Source organism: Vanessa tameamea, chromosome 4 (assembly GCF_037043105.1).
Source record: "Vanessa tameamea isolate UH-Manoa-2023 chromosome 4, ilVanTame1 primary haplotype, whole genome shotgun sequence".
Taxonomy (NCBI): domain Eukaryota; kingdom Metazoa; phylum Arthropoda; class Insecta; order Lepidoptera; family Nymphalidae; genus Vanessa; species Vanessa tameamea.
The window spans coordinates 1,636,411-1,655,630 of NC_087312.1; the positions used below are offsets into that span (position 1 = coordinate 1,636,411).

At 32.8% G+C, this 19,220-nt stretch overlaps 1 protein-coding gene and 3 non-coding genes across 4 annotated transcripts in view; 1 reads left to right on the forward strand and 3 right to left on the reverse strand.

The window, feature by feature from the left end:
* Positions 1-19,208, reverse strand: part of LOC113396690 (uncharacterized) — a 31,576-nt gene extending 12,368 nt beyond the window's left edge. Inside the window, exons 1-5 of the mRNA XM_064220602.1 lie at positions 18,827-19,208; positions 18,210-18,359; positions 17,765-17,875; positions 14,331-14,473; positions 9,181-9,363 (exon numbers count right to left, since the gene is read on the reverse strand). Coding sequence (XP_064076672.1) covers positions 9,181-9,363; positions 14,331-14,473; positions 17,765-17,875; positions 18,210-18,359; positions 18,827-18,848 — 609 coding nt within the window. The 5' untranslated portion in view covers positions 18,849-19,208. The remainder of the gene's footprint in view (positions 1-9,180; positions 9,364-14,330; positions 14,474-17,764; positions 17,876-18,209; positions 18,360-18,826) is intronic.
* On the forward strand, positions 6,182-6,255 carry Trnai-aau (transfer RNA isoleucine (anticodon AAU)). The gene has a single exon. It is a non-coding gene; the product is annotated as a tRNA-Ile (tRNA).
* Trnai-aau (transfer RNA isoleucine (anticodon AAU)) lies at positions 6,836-6,909 on the reverse strand. The gene has a single exon. It is a non-coding gene; the product is annotated as a tRNA-Ile (tRNA).
* Positions 7,703-7,776, reverse strand: Trnai-aau (transfer RNA isoleucine (anticodon AAU)). The gene has a single exon. It is a non-coding gene; the product is annotated as a tRNA-Ile (tRNA).
* Positions 19,209-19,220: the final 12 nt, after the last annotated feature.

Genomic DNA, 19,220 nt, shown 5'->3' on the forward strand with positions numbered 1-19,220 from the left:
AAATAAATCTATGATGTACAATAAATTCATAAAACTCATTTATCGACGTTCAATTATATTTGTTTTTAATGACAATGTTTTCATTTATTCACTCACGAAGGCACGCTCCTCCACGTTAAATTACCGAAATTTAAATTGATCGACATATGCTAAATTTCAACACAGATCTTCGCCTAACTTTTAATTACGCACTTAAATTTAGCATTTTCTTACTCATGTATCTAAAACATACGATCGCTCTACTGCCAATGTTCTGAATATTCTGCTAATGTTATGTATCTTTAACGTTTCCATGGCGTATTAAATACGTTATATCACGGTCCAGTTCGAAGGTGAGTGAGACAGTGTAATAACAGACATAAAGAACACATACCGTCTTAGATCACACGGTTGACAGGGTTATTACCAAGTATTTTTGTTGTTACTGGAAATTAAATTTTGTAATACATTTTTTAACTCTTATAAAATTACGTGCGATTGTCCGTTAATATATCTAGTTCCGTCCGTTGCGTTCGTCTAGCGTCTTGATAAGGCCAGAGATAAAATGTTCTTGGATTTTCTGTTGCAGAATTCTCAAACACAGCACGGAGTTTGAAAGTTGGTTATGTGTTTACAGTCATGCCTCAGAAAGCACGTAAACCGTTGTTCGTGCGCCAGATTTATGTCTGGTCTGGTCGTCTCGGATTTTTCGTCTCATCGGATTATGAGAGTGACTATGCAATTGACTTTATGTTCACACTATAGGTCCTGTGTAGTTGCCTGGTTTCCCTTGGGATTAGCCGCCGTGACCGAAATCAGTCAGGACGACGTCATCATCGTCATCAGTTCATAAATATATATAAATATAAATTGATGTTAAAAGAAGAAAGTTAAAAGTGTTCGTGTATCGAATTCATTTAATATATAATGAAGGTCTAGTAATAGTTTTATGCTACGTGTATATTCTGATATAATATTAAAGTTTAAAAAAAGATAATAAATATTTGTAACAATAAAATCTTTAATGTTTTTTTTTTTAAATCGGTAAAGACAAAAGCATTCCATCTTACAATTGACAATTTGACAAATTGACAATTTTCACGTGTAAAGTTGACAATAATTTTATTACGACCACAGATAAACAAACCACGACCGGTTCAATGTTATTCATCCAAACAAAGAGTACGAGTATGTAATTCACAAACGCAAATTACGGCGGTAATCGTCGTTTACGAGACACTGACATTGTACCTGACCGTAATATGACATCGCGATCGATACTAAACGTGACTATGTTTTATTGATGGTTATTGATCTGTCACAATACGTATTTGTGATGTCACGGCTATAAGTCTCAGCCTCATACTTTGTCTCGACATATTTTGTTATAATACGTGCTTCCATACGGATACGTATCCACAACATCACACTCCTAAGGAACCTTTTACCTAAAGAACGTTTTGACAATTATATTTTTTCTTATAAGCAGCTGATTACTAATAACTAAGTTCCAGTGAAACTGTCATCCCATATGTAACCTCCTTATGGAACAAAATTCTGAAATTTCTTTCTTGTGCATTTATATACGTTAAATGATAGGCTAAAAATGGTTGACGTTTGATGCTACATATGTTAGTCGGTTTAAAAATATTACTAAAGAGATCATTAGTAACATGTTTGTATTTTCGCATTTATCTTAATTAATTCGACTCTTAGTATCGCAAAGGTTGGCTGGAAGATGTCCTTTATTGAGATAAGTTCGCTTTTAAACATGTTCATTTCATTTAAGAATTTCAATTAAGAAATTTATACCAACAAAATTATTTATTTTATTAAGTTAATTACGTAAAAAACAGCTACATAAAGGCCACCCCTCCCCTGGAGGTAATTTCACAATTGCCAATGGATACATGTGTCATTTTCCACTGACAAATCTCTTCCGATTATTTCCTTCACCGACGAGCACGATATGAAAATACAAATTATGCACTCGAAAACTCTATGATTCTTGCCCGGCTTTGAACCGGCAATATTTGGTTAAGATTGAAGTATTTTAACCTCTGAGCCGACTCGGCTCGTATTGCGTAATAGTAAATGAAATTAAAATGAAAATATAAAAACTTAAAACTCATTCTTTAATTTTCCGTAAGAATTTTCCCGAGGTATTTAAGAATCTGTTTCGCAGCGCCATATTAAAGTTTGAATAATTTATAAACAATTGCAAGTTTACACGTTGTTTTGTTATATTTGAAAGGAACACAATAATTTAGCATACAAAAGTAATGAACGCGAGTTTCTGAACCGGCCATTTTCGTATAAAATATGCAAATGTAACTGCCAGTGACGGACATTTTCTTTAATACACCTACCGCTGTTAGAATTATGACCACTCGCTGGAATAGATAACGATTAAATGTTTGTTTTATATAATAACTAGTTGTTGCTCGCGTCACTTGTAATATATTTCTTTTATAAACGTCCTATATGACCTGTCACACGATATCATCGACCTATCTGGGTGTTTTGTTGGGATCTGAACACATTTATGAGTCATGTCGGAGTTGGGATAAGAGTACCGATCGAACTTCTGACTGCTTCGAGCACCTTTTTGTTGATTTTGTTCTCCAAGCAATTCATGCTAATAAAAGTATTTTTATTGACTCGAGAACAACATATAAATAGTATCGATTCAGCCGGAAATTCTATCGGCAAGATCTCACCCAATCCAATATTATTGTTTGAAACAAGTCAACATCACCGGCTATATACGACACAAATAGTCAATGAATAAATTTTTCTCATTCTCTTTAGTGGAAATATAGAAATATACTGTAAGATAAAATTCATATTTCGCCGCAGAACTCGAACGTGAAATGTCAGAAAGTGAAATGCAATACACTCACACTACACTCATTATCACCCGTAAGACGATTTTGAACATTTCACGAGTGAGATACAAATTGAGTTTGAAACTCGCCGTGAACGGAGCGGGTGCCCAGGCGCAAAACTTTGGCTTGGGGACGTCGCGGCGGCGCTCAACATATTTAGAGAAACACGCCGCGACTGTGAGAACTCGTTGCACGCGCTCGCTCTACACTACATAGACTCGCGACCGTGCAACCGCAGGATTATTAGCGGACCCCTTCATTTTTTATGACATATCTAGACGGATGGGGATATGAGCCACCTGATGGTAAATGGTCACCACCGACTATAAGAAATATTAACCATTCTATACATCGCCAATGCGCCAACAATCTTGGGAACTAAGACAAGTTCTCCCCTGTACTTACACTGGCTCACTCACCGTTCAAACCGGAGCACAGCAACACTGAGTACTGCGCTTTGGCGGCGCGTATATATATATATTTATTATTTAAAGAGCTTAGTCACACAAATGACTATGACGCTCTATACGTCTTTTTACCAGAAAACTGAGCTCGAGACATGATGATCTCGATCATCTTACCCTCAAACCCAGTCTTACAAGTTTATAAAGAGCCCTGGCACCCGCGGACAAAGTATACGCCAGGCCGCAGTTTAATCCCCCGGCTCTAATACGTCATGATACATAAATATTTCATTACGCAAAGGTTCGTTCCAGATACATTATATTACAATATGTTACAAATCTTTGATTTTATCGCATTCGTCACAATTGGGGGAATCAGTCTTATTCATCATATAAGCATAAATGAACAAGAGAAATACTGTTTAACAATCAATGTCGCTAACCAACATTTATAATTAAATATTTTACGTAGGTAAAAATATATTTATTAAATAATTAACTTAGTTCTAAATTACAATTCGCATAGCCGTTTTATGTTTTCCAATCAAATAAATTTAACCAATGATAATATATTGCTTTAATGAAACTGCACTGATGGATTATATTTCGGGAAAACTGTTTACTCAGCCCACTCACTCCTGTGTTTAGACTAAATAAATGTTTGTTTTTAAATTAACTCTTACTCCGAAAATAGTAAAAGAGGCACTTCAAAGTTAATATATCGATGTTTTTATATTTAAGTGAGTTGAATTAGTGAAATTATTTAAACGAATTATTTAAGAGTGCTAAGTAAAATATAGTACGCCAGTTGTCGCTCGCGGCTACGCTCGCGTTTTAGAGTGTTGGTTGTCATGTGTTAGGCAAAAAGAGTACCCTATGTCCTTCCTTGGAGTTCAAGTTTGTTTCATACCAAATTTCATCAAATTCGGTTCATCGGTTTGGCAGTGAAAGAGTGACAGACAGACAGACAGAGTTACTTTCACATTTATAGTATTAGTATAGAAGTATAGATTATAATATAAACTCAATCGGCTTGTTTTCCACTATTTAGTGTATTTTCTGTAATTTTTATACAGTTTATTCAAACGAAAAAGAGCCGAGATGTCCCAGTGGTAAGAACGCTTGACTAATTTCATTTAAATTCTGCTCCATGTGTAACCAACAACCCGCATTAGAGCAGCGCGATGAATAAACTCCAAATCTTCTCCTCAGAGGCCAGGAAGCCGTAGCCCAGCGGCGGGATATTTACAAGATATTTACATTAAACGAAAATAATATAATACCATTTGTTAATATTAGGATTTAAAAAAAAAAAGAAATAAATTATTATTTATATTATTAGCGTATATGTGTATTAAGACTGGATTACATATTTAGGTATTTGTATTCAGATAAAATGACAATTTATTACTGTTATAAAAATAAACATAGATAAAAAATCAATAACAGATAATATTTAACGTATTAATAAAATAATTTATAGCGGTTTGATTACTATTGTTATTATTATAAATTACTGATAACAACAAATCATATTTTTTTTAATGACGAAGGATAGCAGACTCTTTTTTATAGGTGGGCAGACAGACAGACAGACAAACGAAAGACTTGATGGTAAGTGTTGCCAGTCGCCAACGCGTATAGACATTGTATCTGTATATTAATGTACCACTACGGGGTTAAAGCCTTATTTTCTCATTCTTGGATGTAGTAGTGTTTTCCTTGTACAATATGATTATTAATAATATACTTTATTGTAGCCCATAGAAGTTACAACATACAAAAACAGGACTAACAGTACCCACTCGGAGATACCTAGATGATCGACTAAAGTAGAATAATTTTAGGAGGCAGCGGACGTTTAGCAAACATATTAGGAACATTACCAATACTAAGATTCAATGTTTTTTTTATAGTTTATTTGGTTCAACAAACAATGTTCACGATAATACATTAATACTAGTCTAAAAATGAGTCGTGAGTGCGCCAATAGTATCGATAACCACATATTAGTAACTACATGTTCCGACATTTACTTGTCTTGGTTATAGGATATAGAGACCAGAAAATACATATTTAATATCAATCATCGAAACAGCATCGATAAAGACACTAACCGCGCAGCACTATCAAACCAGCAACATCCAAAGCACTAAACGAATCAAATACAACTTTTTCAAGTTATATGAAATAAGTTTATTTTGTAAATTATAATAAGGTTAATATTGTATCTTTATCATATCACGATTACTGGTTATTATAATAGCTAATATAATAATTGTTATTAAGTAAGAAAGTTAAGTAAATAAGTAAGTTTTTTTACATTGATATTATTTTATATCATTTTTGTGGGAATTTTAAAGAGCGACCTTTAGTACGAATTCGGTCATATTCGAATACGAATTTCCACCAGCATCCTTTCTGATCATTTTATTTCGGTGGCTTTGGAATAAATTCCTAGTTTTTATACATTTTTGGAAAGCTAAGTAAACGATTATGTTTTTAAAATAATCTGCAGAACAAATTTCATAATGTTTTTTTTTGTTTTTCAGGCATATTTGAGGGAAAAAAATAAAAAAAAATATTGAAATAATATCGTCTTCCGTCTCGCATTTTTAAATTTGGACCGATAATTATTGTTTAAATATTGAAAAATATCCAGTGTTTAATCGTTTTTATAAATCAGAAGAAAAAAATAGATTTTAAATGATACATTTTTTTGAATACATTTTTGAAGTTCACTTTTGCATTATGCATATGGGGGTTAAAATTATCGCAAATAGTCATCCCTACCACCTCCTAACGGGAATACGTCGAATTACCAATAACCCTGTGTAATTGAATGCTGATAGATAAGTTTTATGAATTTATTGTACATGATAGTTTTATATTTCAACGAATTATCCAACCGGCCCATTAGCTCAGTTGGTTAGAGCGTCGTGCTAATAACGCGAAGGTCGCGGGTTCGATCCCCTCATGGGCCAAATACATTTTTTTACATGCATGAAAAATTTACAGTGAAATATAAACATAACATAAAATTAGCATAATTATGATACTAATGATTTACTTTGGTTGTTTAATGTTACATACATTAAAATAAATACGTTTAATGGTTAATATTTAAATATATATTAGTTTGTTTTAAACTATGAAAAATATAGTAGAGTTTTCCACATAAAATCGTAATAGATCAATTTTATTATGAGGAACAGCTACGGACACTACGGTATCGTACCACTGACGATACGCAGGATTGTAGCTTGCTACGTAGTTTTAACGTGAAATATTGATGCAATAATTATATTTATTTATTTATTTATTGTAACTACTTAATTAGGTTAAGTTAATCAACTTAAATAAAATGAGTCATTATGAAAGTTTTAAAAAAAATGTAGGTCGCTTCTTATATAAGGTGTGTCTATTAGTGTTTATTTAAACCAAATTATGCAATACTGTTAATAATTATAGATTAACAATAAATAAAATGAAAACCAATTAAGTCATAAATAATATCATTATACACTTCAATGTTTTTTTTTTTATATGTATAAAAAGTATTATTGGCCCATGAGGGGATCGAACCCGCGACCTTCGCGTTATTAGCACGACGCTCTAACCAACTGAGCTAATGGGCCTGTGACGATTAAGTTTAAAATAAAGGCCAGTTGAATATTTTAAAAATTAGTATATTAGTAATTTCTACATATCTGCTAAAAAAAAAACTTGTTTTTTTTTTTTAAATTAAAATAATACAATTATTATACTATTTGCAAATATAGATAGTTTTAGCAAAAATATTTCATGCTTAGATTTGAGAAAAAAACACACGTTTTTTTTATCTTGGTAGATACGACACGTGGATCTTATACATAGATCACCGATTGAAATCTGTTAATACTTAACACGCGTACATAGTCGGTCGATTAATATTAGTGTGTTCCAGTTTTAAGGGTGAGTGACCCTGTGTAATTAAAGACACAAGGGACGTAGTATATCTATATTGTATCTTAGTTCTTAAGGTAGTTAATAGCCGCTTACAATCGGGCGTCCGTTCGCCTACCAATATTTTAATATATAATATACTCTAGTTTAAAATTAATCACAATTGCGCGAAGTCCAGGTAGTTATAAAAATATAGGGTCGTCAAATTTAAAGACTATGCTTCATTCGTTCATTCATTCATATCACATATTCAAGCCTAATTAAAAATAACTGCCTAGCCATTTATAAAAATTAAAATTTCATTTTATGTATAAAAGCAACAAAAATATTTTAACTATACCGCGATGTAGTGTACTAGTTATTATTATTAACTATTGAATTGGGTTATTTATTATATTACGCGTAGCAATGGAAGTCTATAAGTATTAGTAACGAAAAGTACTCTTCCTCTATTCAGTACTCAAAAACAAACAAAAAGCGATTTCTTGGCCCATGAGGGGATCGAACCCGCGACCTTCGCGTTATTAGCACGACGCTCTAACCAACTGAGCTAATGGGCCGGTTGGAAGAAGTGTTGAAAAATAAAACTATATATCTTATACATCAAAGTCATTATCAGAACTCTATCGAGTATTTACTTTAATAAAACACAATAACATTTGGCTCTAAATCTTGATCGTATGTTTTAAAATACATATTAGTCACGTCGTAACATACATTTACGTCGTTTTAAATAATTATTAAAAAAAAAATAATTATAAAAAATATTTTGAGTTATGGCAATTCTTATTGTATGTAATTATATTACATCTTACAAATATTAGAAATGCGAAAGCAGGTGGATGAATGTTACTCAATCACGGCGGAACGGCTGAACGGATCCGGATAAAATTTGGCACAGAGTTCGCACATAGGTTAGGAAAAAATGTGCCTCGCTCTTCCACCCGCCACAGCTCTCGTCACATTCGGAGAAGCCCCGGGCGTTTTTTTTTTATGGGATTGTTTGACGGACGAGCATATGGTAATTGGTCACCACCGCCCATAGACAAAGGCGCTGTAAGAAATATTAACCATTCTTACATCACCTATGCGCCACCAACCTTGGGAACTAAGATGTTATGTCCCTTGTGCCTGTGATTACACTGGCTCACTCACCCTCTAACCGGAACACAACAATACAGAGTACTGTTATTTGGCGGTAGAATATCTGATGAGTGGGTGGTACCTACCCAGAAGGGCTTGCAGAAAGCCCTACCACCAAGGTAGTAAACTAGTAATTCATAATTATTAGCCATTATATATATACCTTATAAATACCTTAAATAATAATCAGGCAGCTCCTAAATCTGTACTTATTTCTATCTGGAATTATAATTTGTATACAAAACAACGAATCATTTTCATTAAAATTGAAAAAGTTTTATTGACCATTCTATAATAAATCAACAATATACTTCTAATAAAAAAATATGTCTGAAACGCCTCGTAATTAGAGTTAACCGACCGTAACTACTTGGCTTATGATAATTATACGTTAAGATTCTTATTAAGAACTTTATTTATAAACATTTGTAAAATTATAAATAGTATTTTTTTTATCATATGTATTATAAAGTACACACACATATACAACAAATGTACGTAACATTGAATTCATATGACATAAAATCCAAATTTATATTAAAAATGCGAATAAGTTTAAGCAAATATGTTTTGTTTCTTACGTTCCACGTGCATGTTGTCAAGGGAAAAGAGCAAGACAAAGAGTACCTAACACCTGCCCCCTTATAAAACCGCGAGCAGAATCCAGTATCGAAGATTATGGAATAGGTCAATTTTAAAGTTCCTTGCCAAAGTCGTTACAAGTTACGAAGTGTATCTAGGAAGATTACTCACCCATAGGTATTCTAAGTATACCTAAATATATATATAATATACAATATATAGTTAAATTATTCACTCACCGCTATCAGCATGTTGCTCTGGTCGAAGTAGTCGGCAACTGGCATTACGTTCTTGTAGAAATTGCTTAGTTCCATTCGCGCCAGACTGAGTACGACGTGCCCCAGCCGCGCTCCGTACTCGATCTGCCGCTCCAGCACCCGCTGTCTCCAGCTCACGAGCACCACACCACTTATTGTCTGGATCTAAGGATGTCATGACCAGTGTCAATCGAAAAAAAAAACATCCGTAACTCGCATACTACATTTGCTACAATGGTAACAGAAATTTTCAAATATTTAATTGCAAGGATGTTATAACTATTAATAAAATTATCTGCTTTTATATTTATATTTTTTGGAATCGTAAACTATGATCTTTGTCATATGTTGTAAGCGTAAAAATAATTGGACCACATAAGGCAGGCAAGTAACTCAAATGGTTTTCTGTAAGTCAGTTTTGAATACCGCGACACAAAACACGGTTGTTTGGAGAGATGTTTTTGTAAATTTACTACCCAAAACTATTGTAGTACCCTAACCCTACCCAAAATAAATTGATAACACTTAGTTGCACTCGCAAACAATATGACGCTTCAGGTCATTTGCTGTCTCACATATGAGAAGCTAGAACAAAAGGTGACCCTACGTCTCTATTAAACAGGCATGACATGCAAGTTAGCGTATTAACTCGATCGCGTGTGTAATTAATATATTTACTAATGCGATCGAGATATTATCGGTGACGGAAGCACTTGTTTTGTCATGAAGGTTGTTTATATGCGGCTCTAATGCACATGTTTATCGTACATTGCTGTATCAATACATGAAACTGACGACTTCTCAGTTCATAAAAAGCTTTGTATGTTCGTAAAAATATTGACATTACTGTGAGTGGCGCTCGTGCTTACAAGATGTGCTAGTGCACACTAGCACATCTTGTGTCAGATGACTAATGTAAGAATAAATAAAATGCAATAAACAAATTAAATTAAATTGGTTAATCCACACAGATAATTGAACGTGGAATCGCGCCTTCTTGTGTGAAAAGATCTATGCTAGAACACACATAAACTTATTGCTCCTATTACTAGATGCAAAGTCAGTAATTATTTTGTGGAGCAATGTAAATATACTGTGTTCTAACAGGACCCCAGAAAGCGCTGAAACAGCGCAACTAAATTGAAGAAAATTGTAAACTAGAATTGTGTACGAAAGGTACACAACTATGTACAAAATTATACAGTGAGTGAGTTAATAAATGACAGAACACCTTGGAAACGAAACGCCTTCTGGAAATTTTATTGTTATATTGGAAATTGTATTTAATCACAAAAATAGTAGAGGTAAATATAGTCGTTTTTTCTTTAACTATAAATAAATAAGTTATATATTGAATAGAGGCATTTCATATTGACATGAAATATACATACAAAGTTATACCATCATTTTCAGAAGCGTAGTCAGTTAATATAACCTTTATTAGATCGTTTAATATACTATGGCACTGTTATATGGTATAGGTACTGGTAGCTATGGTATGCCATTACTCATGGTCCCAATGGGCCAGTACCTATACAATTACATTAGAAGACCACATGTATTATAGCTATTATAGCTTAAAACGTTTATGTTTAATGAGTTAAACAGATTAAACATTGATCATTTAGGTATATAAGTCAACTCTTTACAATAAGAATTAAAAATATACTTTATATGAGCAGGTTCGTACCAGCCCTTTTATAGATTAAATAATTTAATCAGCTTTTATTTAAATTAAAGTTACTATAAGTTCAGAATGTAGATTTTACCAAGAAAAGAAACGAAAACAAATTAAATTAGTTACTCTTTTTGATTAAATGTAAAAATTATATTTAATTAAGATTATTCATGTGATCTCATTGCTTAATTTTTAAGTAAATGTCCAACAAGTTTTCCTTAATGGAATAGTCTTTTGGATCTGTTCTAAAAATGGGTGTTCAAAAGGAACATTTTTAGTTCTTCTTTTATTTCTATGATATGTAAATGCCTTGCCATGTTAAAGAAATTTGTAATATGGTATTGTTTGATGATGATACTTCATATTTTTTAAGTTCACTGAAAGATAACGAACTACGACAATGTAAGCCGTTATCACAGTTACAGTATACGCTAATATACTATGCTGGCTATACTGCTGTACAACTAAGTACTGGTTTACTAAGGACTGGTTTACAAGAAATGGTTTAGATTTGAATGCTAACAAAAAATAAAATATAATCTTTACCCTACGTAAAGTTAGGAAAATTATGTATAGCATTAAACATTCGTGATCTTGATGTAACCGTTGCCAGAGGTTTTAGGAATAACATTCGAATCGAAACTTCTGTGGGATCCTCATATAACGTCCCTAACGGGAAGAATCGGCACTGCAGTATATGCGGTTAGAAAACTTAGACAACTAACTAATATTGTTGCTGTTCATGCTGATGCCATATTACTTTGGGGTATCGCTACAGATACTCAAACTGATTTCATCTTACAAAAGAGAGCTGCTCCATCTATTTTATAATCTCGGAGCTAGAGACACCTTTCAGTATGTTTTTTACAAAGTAGGAATACTTACAGTTTTTCACAATATATTTATATTACGCCAATGTTATGTATATTCACAATAAAATTAAATCGTTAAGAAAGAGCTTGTAATGCCAAGTTTAAGTTCAGCTTTGCCAATAATAGCACGTACATAGAAGAAAAAAATCAGCTTACAACTTTATAATTTATATTATTATTGATGAAAATTACTATTTTTGATAAAAACAAATACTATATTGTATTATATTTATGATAAATAATTTTACTCTGTGACCGCACGATTTATGTTACCTAGTTTTTGTACTCGAATAATTAAATAAACCATAACTCCTCAATTATAGTAATTTAATATCTCAAAATTTTATACTTATTTTTTTGCAGTCTTTCTTGACTTTAATAATAATTACTTACTGTTAAAGGAAACTTGCAAATTCGACCTAATAATAATATATTCGATAATCGATTTTACCTATGAATGATTAATACTATCAATAAGGTGTAATTTGCCTTAAAGCTAGACGGATATGTTACATTGATGATTTTCAACGTCCTTGACACACTAGCTACAAAATTTCGTAAATGAACCCGAATCGATTAAGTTATAATGTGAAAACCGTGGGAATAGGTCAAAGAAAATACGCCTGTCTGGATCTATTGACTCAAGTTTGTTTTTTTTATGCAAGGTCTGTCGGTTTTTTTAAGTCATGAGTATAAAATCAACTTCTTTGATGCACGAGATTCGGATCGTGATCTAAAAAGTATATCTAGTAAAATTAAATCGTCTCCACAAAGGTTAACAGAACTTTTATCTCTTTGGATTTTTGGGGTGCGAAATTGGAATTAAAATTTTTTTTTTACTCGAATCTAGTTTCTCAATGTTAATCTTAACAAAAAACTCATAAAACTAAAAGAACGGTTTTATTGGACTATTCTTAGAGGTCAAGATCCGCAATGCTAGAGAGACATCGGCTTGAGCTGGGATTAGTTTAATCTTATTATTAACATCAATCTAATTATTAAGACCATTAAAACTTTTTCATACGAAATTATATTTTTGGGCATTATTCCTTTAAGCCATTGCCATATAATTGTTGCAGGCATGGATATTGGATTTGTTATAAAACATTCCTAAGCATGTAGTTTATGTTTTAGCCACCAATAATATAGATACCGGCGAATACTTATTCTGAATGAAATCCCTCAGTTTTATATGCTGCAGTATGTCATTATTAACTTAATATTACTATTGTGGATGTATACAATGAACATATTTTAGAATAACTTTCAAATACGTATGTTCGGTATACAACATGGTATGGTAAATGGTAGTTCATAATTAATCGTGCTTTAAATACAAAATCATATAAGTAGTGTCTATATACTGAGTCATATTACCAACTGGATACTTTTATATGACTGTGCATATCTAGACACTTTATTGACAATTACTCATGTAGGGTCGTTATGTTTGATCACATTGTTATACCTCGTATAAAAGCACGAGGAATACTAGGCCCAAAAAAACATAAGTCCATTTTTTTTTAATTTAAAATTTTTTTGTAATACACATAAAGGTAACCATTGCGGTACACACTGGTATCAGCACGGAGTGTGAATTATTTGACACAAAAATCAATCTCGATTTCAACCTTAGATACTCTTCTGAATTTTGTGTCAAAGTCAAAATCACTAGAAATCAAGTGGATAAGTTTTATTTAAGTTATCCATGATAACAATTAATTACTTTAATCACATCTATAATTAAGAGTTTTTCGTACCCGAACAGTAAACTCTGGTAATTGAATGTGTTCGATGAAAAGGGTCGTAATTAAAAACAAATTCAAAAACGTTTTATAACTTTGTTCTATACAGCCATAATTTATGCTTCCATATTATTTTAATTCGAACTTTATTTGTGAATATTTTAAGTTGTAATTGAAAATATTATTTAATTTATAATTAAAAATGTTTCATTTTCAAAAATCAAATCGTCTAATTTATTCAATGATTTAAAATATATTTTTTTTTATGTCATAGGTGGCAAACCAGCAGGAGGCTCACCTGATGGAAAGTGACCACCGCCCATGGACATCTGCAACACCGGGGGGCTTGCAGGTGCGTTGCCGGCCTTAATATATTATATATTGACTACGACAAATCGACAAGAATCTCAATAGTCACTAAGTATTTTCTAATAATTAAATACAACGAAAAAATCATTTAAAAATTGTATCCAAATCTTTTTTTTTGGAAACGTGAATCTTAACTGAAAATTGGTTCCAGGCAAACATTACTGAACTTCCATGTGCTTAATGTCCGTTTATATTTCATCTGTTCTCTGCGGTAAAGGAAAACATCGTGAGGAAAGATGTATGTTACATCTGTACCCTAGCTCATAAATGAGAAGAGGTCTTAGCGCAGCTATGGGACTATTACAGGAAGAATTTTCAAATAAAAATCCATTTGTAGCACATTTACATTGCTTAAAGGCCGGCAATACACCTGCAAGCGATCCGGTATTGCGGATGTCCATGGGGGGCACTTTCTGGTGTGTCTCCTGCCAGTTTGCCAACTGTAGCATAAAAAAAAATACGTCTCACCTTGTCAGAATATTCGGCGACGTCCCTCATAGATCTTGGGTACCCGGATACGAGATATGTTTTGGCCGTGGGCGCCATCTTCATCTCCAGCATTAGTACTTCGGTCACCGTTTTACTCGATAGCGTCCCGAAATCTTGCATATCTGTCAATATATCTGTATGAAAATCACTTACTCATCCATTGATTTGAAGGACTCTTTAAAAAAAATATTTTTAATTATTCCATAAACTACAAACGAAACAAAATGTATTTCAACTAATCTGTGAAAGTCAGAACTTTTATTACAATAAAATACAACGGCGTACGAATTCTTCTATTTTATCTATCTATCTATTTTATTTTTCTAACCCGCATTGGTGTGGCAGAATAAGTTTCAAATCTTCTCCTCAAAGGGAGAAGGCGAGCAGTGGAATATTTACAGGCGGATACATTTATATAATTCTTTTATATAAACATTCAACCCTATATGCTATATAGGTCGAATTTAGTCTTTACTTCGTATTACGATAGTATGTATTGCTGTTTAATTTCCGCCAAATGGCATATTAAAAGGCAGACTAAACGACTGCACAGGAAATATGATTACAGTGTACACATGTGTCCAACACAAGTGGTTTATATCCTCAATGTTATTGGTCGATGAGACCAAAAAACAAAAGAAATATATGAATTGCTATTGTAATTTATATTCGGATTTTTTTTTATTGTTAAATTTGTAATCTTCACAAACATTCTCATGACTTTGGTGTAGCTTTAATTTGTATTTTTATTTTATTTTAGTGTGCCTGTGTGTTTTTATTACCTGGCAACATCACAATTTAAGTTTGAGGATATATTAATTTTATAAGGTTTTGTTACAGTACCTTTGAACCATTTCAGCTAATTTCCAGACAACTTACTTGATTTTTTAAATTAGTGTATAAACTAAATCTTATGGTAATTGTTTTTTTTAATAGGTTCTTTTTTAAAATATTTAAACTTACTCGGTGGTAGGGCTTTGTGCAAGCCGGTCTGGGTAGGTACCACCCACTCATCAGATTCTACCGCTAAATAGTGGTACTCAGTATTGTTGTGTTCCGGTTTGAAGGCTGAGTGAGCCAGTGTACAGGCACAAGGGACGTAACATCCTAGTTACTAAGGTTGGTGGCGCATTGGCGATGTAAGGAATGGTTAATATTTCTTACAGCACCATTGTCTATGGGCGGTAGTGACCACATACCATCAGGTGGCCAATTTGGCTTAGAGAATTAACCCTAGTTACGCACGAAGAAGTTTCCCTTTAAATATAAATGTATAGTATCAGCCAGTCTCCCAAAGAGGAGAATGAATTCAAACGTAAAATGATTACGACGTCCTTTAAAGAAAATAAGTCAAATGACACTTAAATAATTTTAATAAATAATAGAACAAAGACAGAAAATAGACAATTGTAAGAGACACATGCCGGTTCACACGGACGAGACGCTACGCGCGTTTACAATTACATAAATTATTGAAAATCCTGTCGTATTATTAATATTTTTTGTTTTTTTTTATAGTATCATGTACTAATAAAGTCAAGGATGATGAGTAATCGTTTAATAGTAACGATCAATAATTATATTTAAATTTTGATTAAATTAAGTCAATTTTGAATTTATTACTTTTTTTAATATCAACGTTGCTTCAATACAAAACTGTATACGTTTTAAGGCGGCGTTTTGATTATCTTAACGTATACGCTTTATTTAACAGAATATTTTATATATTTACAAATATAACAAACACTATTCATTCTGTAATGGTCCCGCGGCTGAGCTAAGACTCGCCTTGCAAAGGCTTGGAGCTATATACATCGGAATTAGCATATTCATCCGACTAAATAAATAAGTTCTTGATCAGTCCTGCGGCGGAACCTCAGCGTAAAGCAAACCCCTTAATTCAGATGTTGTTCTTAAACGGGAAACTAATATTGTGGATCAAATAAGAAATTTACAAAGCAAGGGCTGAAAGACCTTTTAATTTTTTCGTCGGATATAATATGCAAATTGTCCAATGAATACAAAACGTGGTTCTTTACCAAATCACGAGTTCCAATCCAGTTAACACCAAGGTGTTCTAGCGTGAGCGAAAATTTGTGCTAGATGAAATGTTTATCCACTAATTCGTAGTAGAGGCATAAGCTCCAAACCTTCGCCATTCGCTTTCGCAAGGCGTTATTTGATCAGCTAAAAGAAATTCATGGGTTATCTGTTACTTTTATATAAAAACCCTCCCTTCTTCTTGTAGTTTCTCGCAATTTATTTTGATTTCTTTTCGTATAAAATTACCTTCGCAAAATATTGTACCGTATTATATGTTAATGGTACTATGTCAAAAACCATGTCATGTGATTGGCGCACGCATAACTACACACCAAATTTTAATCGAAAAATCGAAAAAAAATATTGACTTTTACTTTTTTTTAAGATTTGAAGAACAATCCCTTTGCACTTGATAATTTTATCAACTTTTACGCATTATGGGAATCATGTCGAGAAGGTTATGGTATAACGTCTGATTCAATATCAATGTCGCAACAGTTGCGATCGAATCATTGGATTATTCAGATATCTAATAGTACGTATGAGTCGACGTCAATAATGTGAGAATAACTATCTGTTACTCACTTCGCTAAACGTAAATTAAACCTCTAGGTAAATTAAAAAGTTTCATTGGTCTGCTTTCAACATTTCATGAATGAGATACGAAGTGAGTTATTAGGGAATAGAGCTGATCACGATATAATCCAGGTCTCCGCTGAAATTATATTTTTGCACTGAATCAAGTCAGTTATACTTAATCGTAGATGGAACAGTAGTTGGGGCAGTTGAATCGTAACCGAAGACTGCCGTTTCAAAACCAGGTTGTTGTACGTATGAAGGTTAATGTTCTTTTGCAAATATCAATTTTTATTCATGAGATAAAATATAAACACAAATTGAAGTCGATAATTTCGTTCTTAATCAAACAAACTAACCATATCCGATGCGTCTTTAAAGTTAAACGAAAAAATTGGTACATTTTTATCGCCACGCGTTTGTCTCCTCATATTTATAGGGTTATTTATTGATCTTGGCGTATCAATAAAATTCAATGGAATGGACAAATAAGTCCAAGAAAATGCCTTTCTTTATTCATAGAAGATATTAGGAAATGCGGATCTTTTCCAAATTTGAAATCTATATGCTAGATGAGTTACTGAGGACATTGCATTTTATATATAAACAGACGCTTCAGTCCTATTAGTCTAATCCCAAACATACAACTTCAAGTATATGCTCTAAGTGTGAAATAATTCGAATAAAAAGTATTTTAAGTAGCACAGAAGTAAACGTCATTAAGAACATTTGTCACTAATGGAAAATAAACACATGCATTCTTTAATGGTATAATTAATTAGTATGTGACTTACCATTGCCAATTGCATATTGCTGGAGCAAGTCTGTCATGTTTATGTGCACCATGCCACGGCGCTCCTGCATCAGGTTGTCACAGTGAGTCACCTTGCCACTTCCCGGCCCTCCTGCAAACATACCTGGTTTGATAAACATATTAATACTGCTCTTATCAACAAAGATTATGGAAATTAAACAGAAGACTACCCTGGTGATTTTACGCGTTGATATATTTTTGTACTGCATGCTAATTGACAAGACATAAAATACAGAAAACCGTTATAGAAGTTAGTTTATTGTAATGTAACGAACATCTTAAGGCCTACTTATTCGGAATTCCAACAAATAAGTATTTTAACTAATCTAACTAGGATATACCTGGCAACACTTTTTAATAAATTAAAATGGTAGGATTCTTTATCCTCTCATTTGAAATCCTTTGCATCATTGTAAGAAAGTTACCCAAGACAAATATAACAGGAACACTGGGCGGCTCGAACTTGACGTGGCTGGAGTTTTGCATCGGGAAGGGAACGCCGGACGGTGTTGACGGCCACGCACTCTCACGGCGACTGCGCTCGGCTCCCGTCTCGTAATCTTCATTATTTTGTTCTACATAATTATTTACAAACTAATTACAGTTTTTATAAACTCACAAACAATCGTCCGTGTATAGCTTAAAGAAAATATTCAATCTGGGATCTCGATGAAATATCATTTGCAGAAATGAAATAGCAAATTGTGCAACAATCTTGTTAATATATGGTTTATTAATGTTAAGAAAATGAAGAAACCCTAAGCAAATACAAGGCAGAATACTACTACTTCATTTAAAAGACACATTTCTACATCTACGACGTCAATTTGGCTCCTTTATAGTAAATTAATAATTTTATGATATGGACACAATATTCAAAAAATATTTATCCATTTGGGTTTCATTATATTTAGCTATTTATATTTTGTGTTCTCATTTCAAAAGTATGTATAAATTTTGACCAATGTCTGTTTTTTTCAAATTATGTGCGATAAATAAAAAAACAAAACAAATGTGGCGCCCAGTGTGGGATAAGACTTACCAGTGTCTAAACAGATGCCCATATTCCATTAAGATAAATATTTTAAAAATTCTCTTAAAATATTAAGAGTCTTTGTAAAGCTTAACCTTATGTTGGCACTTTATGATAATAATGTATCAAAAACAGTTCAGTATGTGGACAGTGGTCACACGTATTTAATTGTTCATCGATTGAAGGACGCGACCTTCGTATCGGCCATCAAAAACAACTAAACATAAAAATCTTTATTTCAAAATAAAACAAAATAAATGACGCGTTATCATCTTCGTTTTTTTTAACTGATAAAATTCTGTTTAGTTATTCGAAAGTTGTGTCTGCGGGAGAGCATTTTTGCCGGCGATTTGAATTGGGAGGGCATCGCGGGCCGACCGCTCTGGTACAATTTTACCGCGCG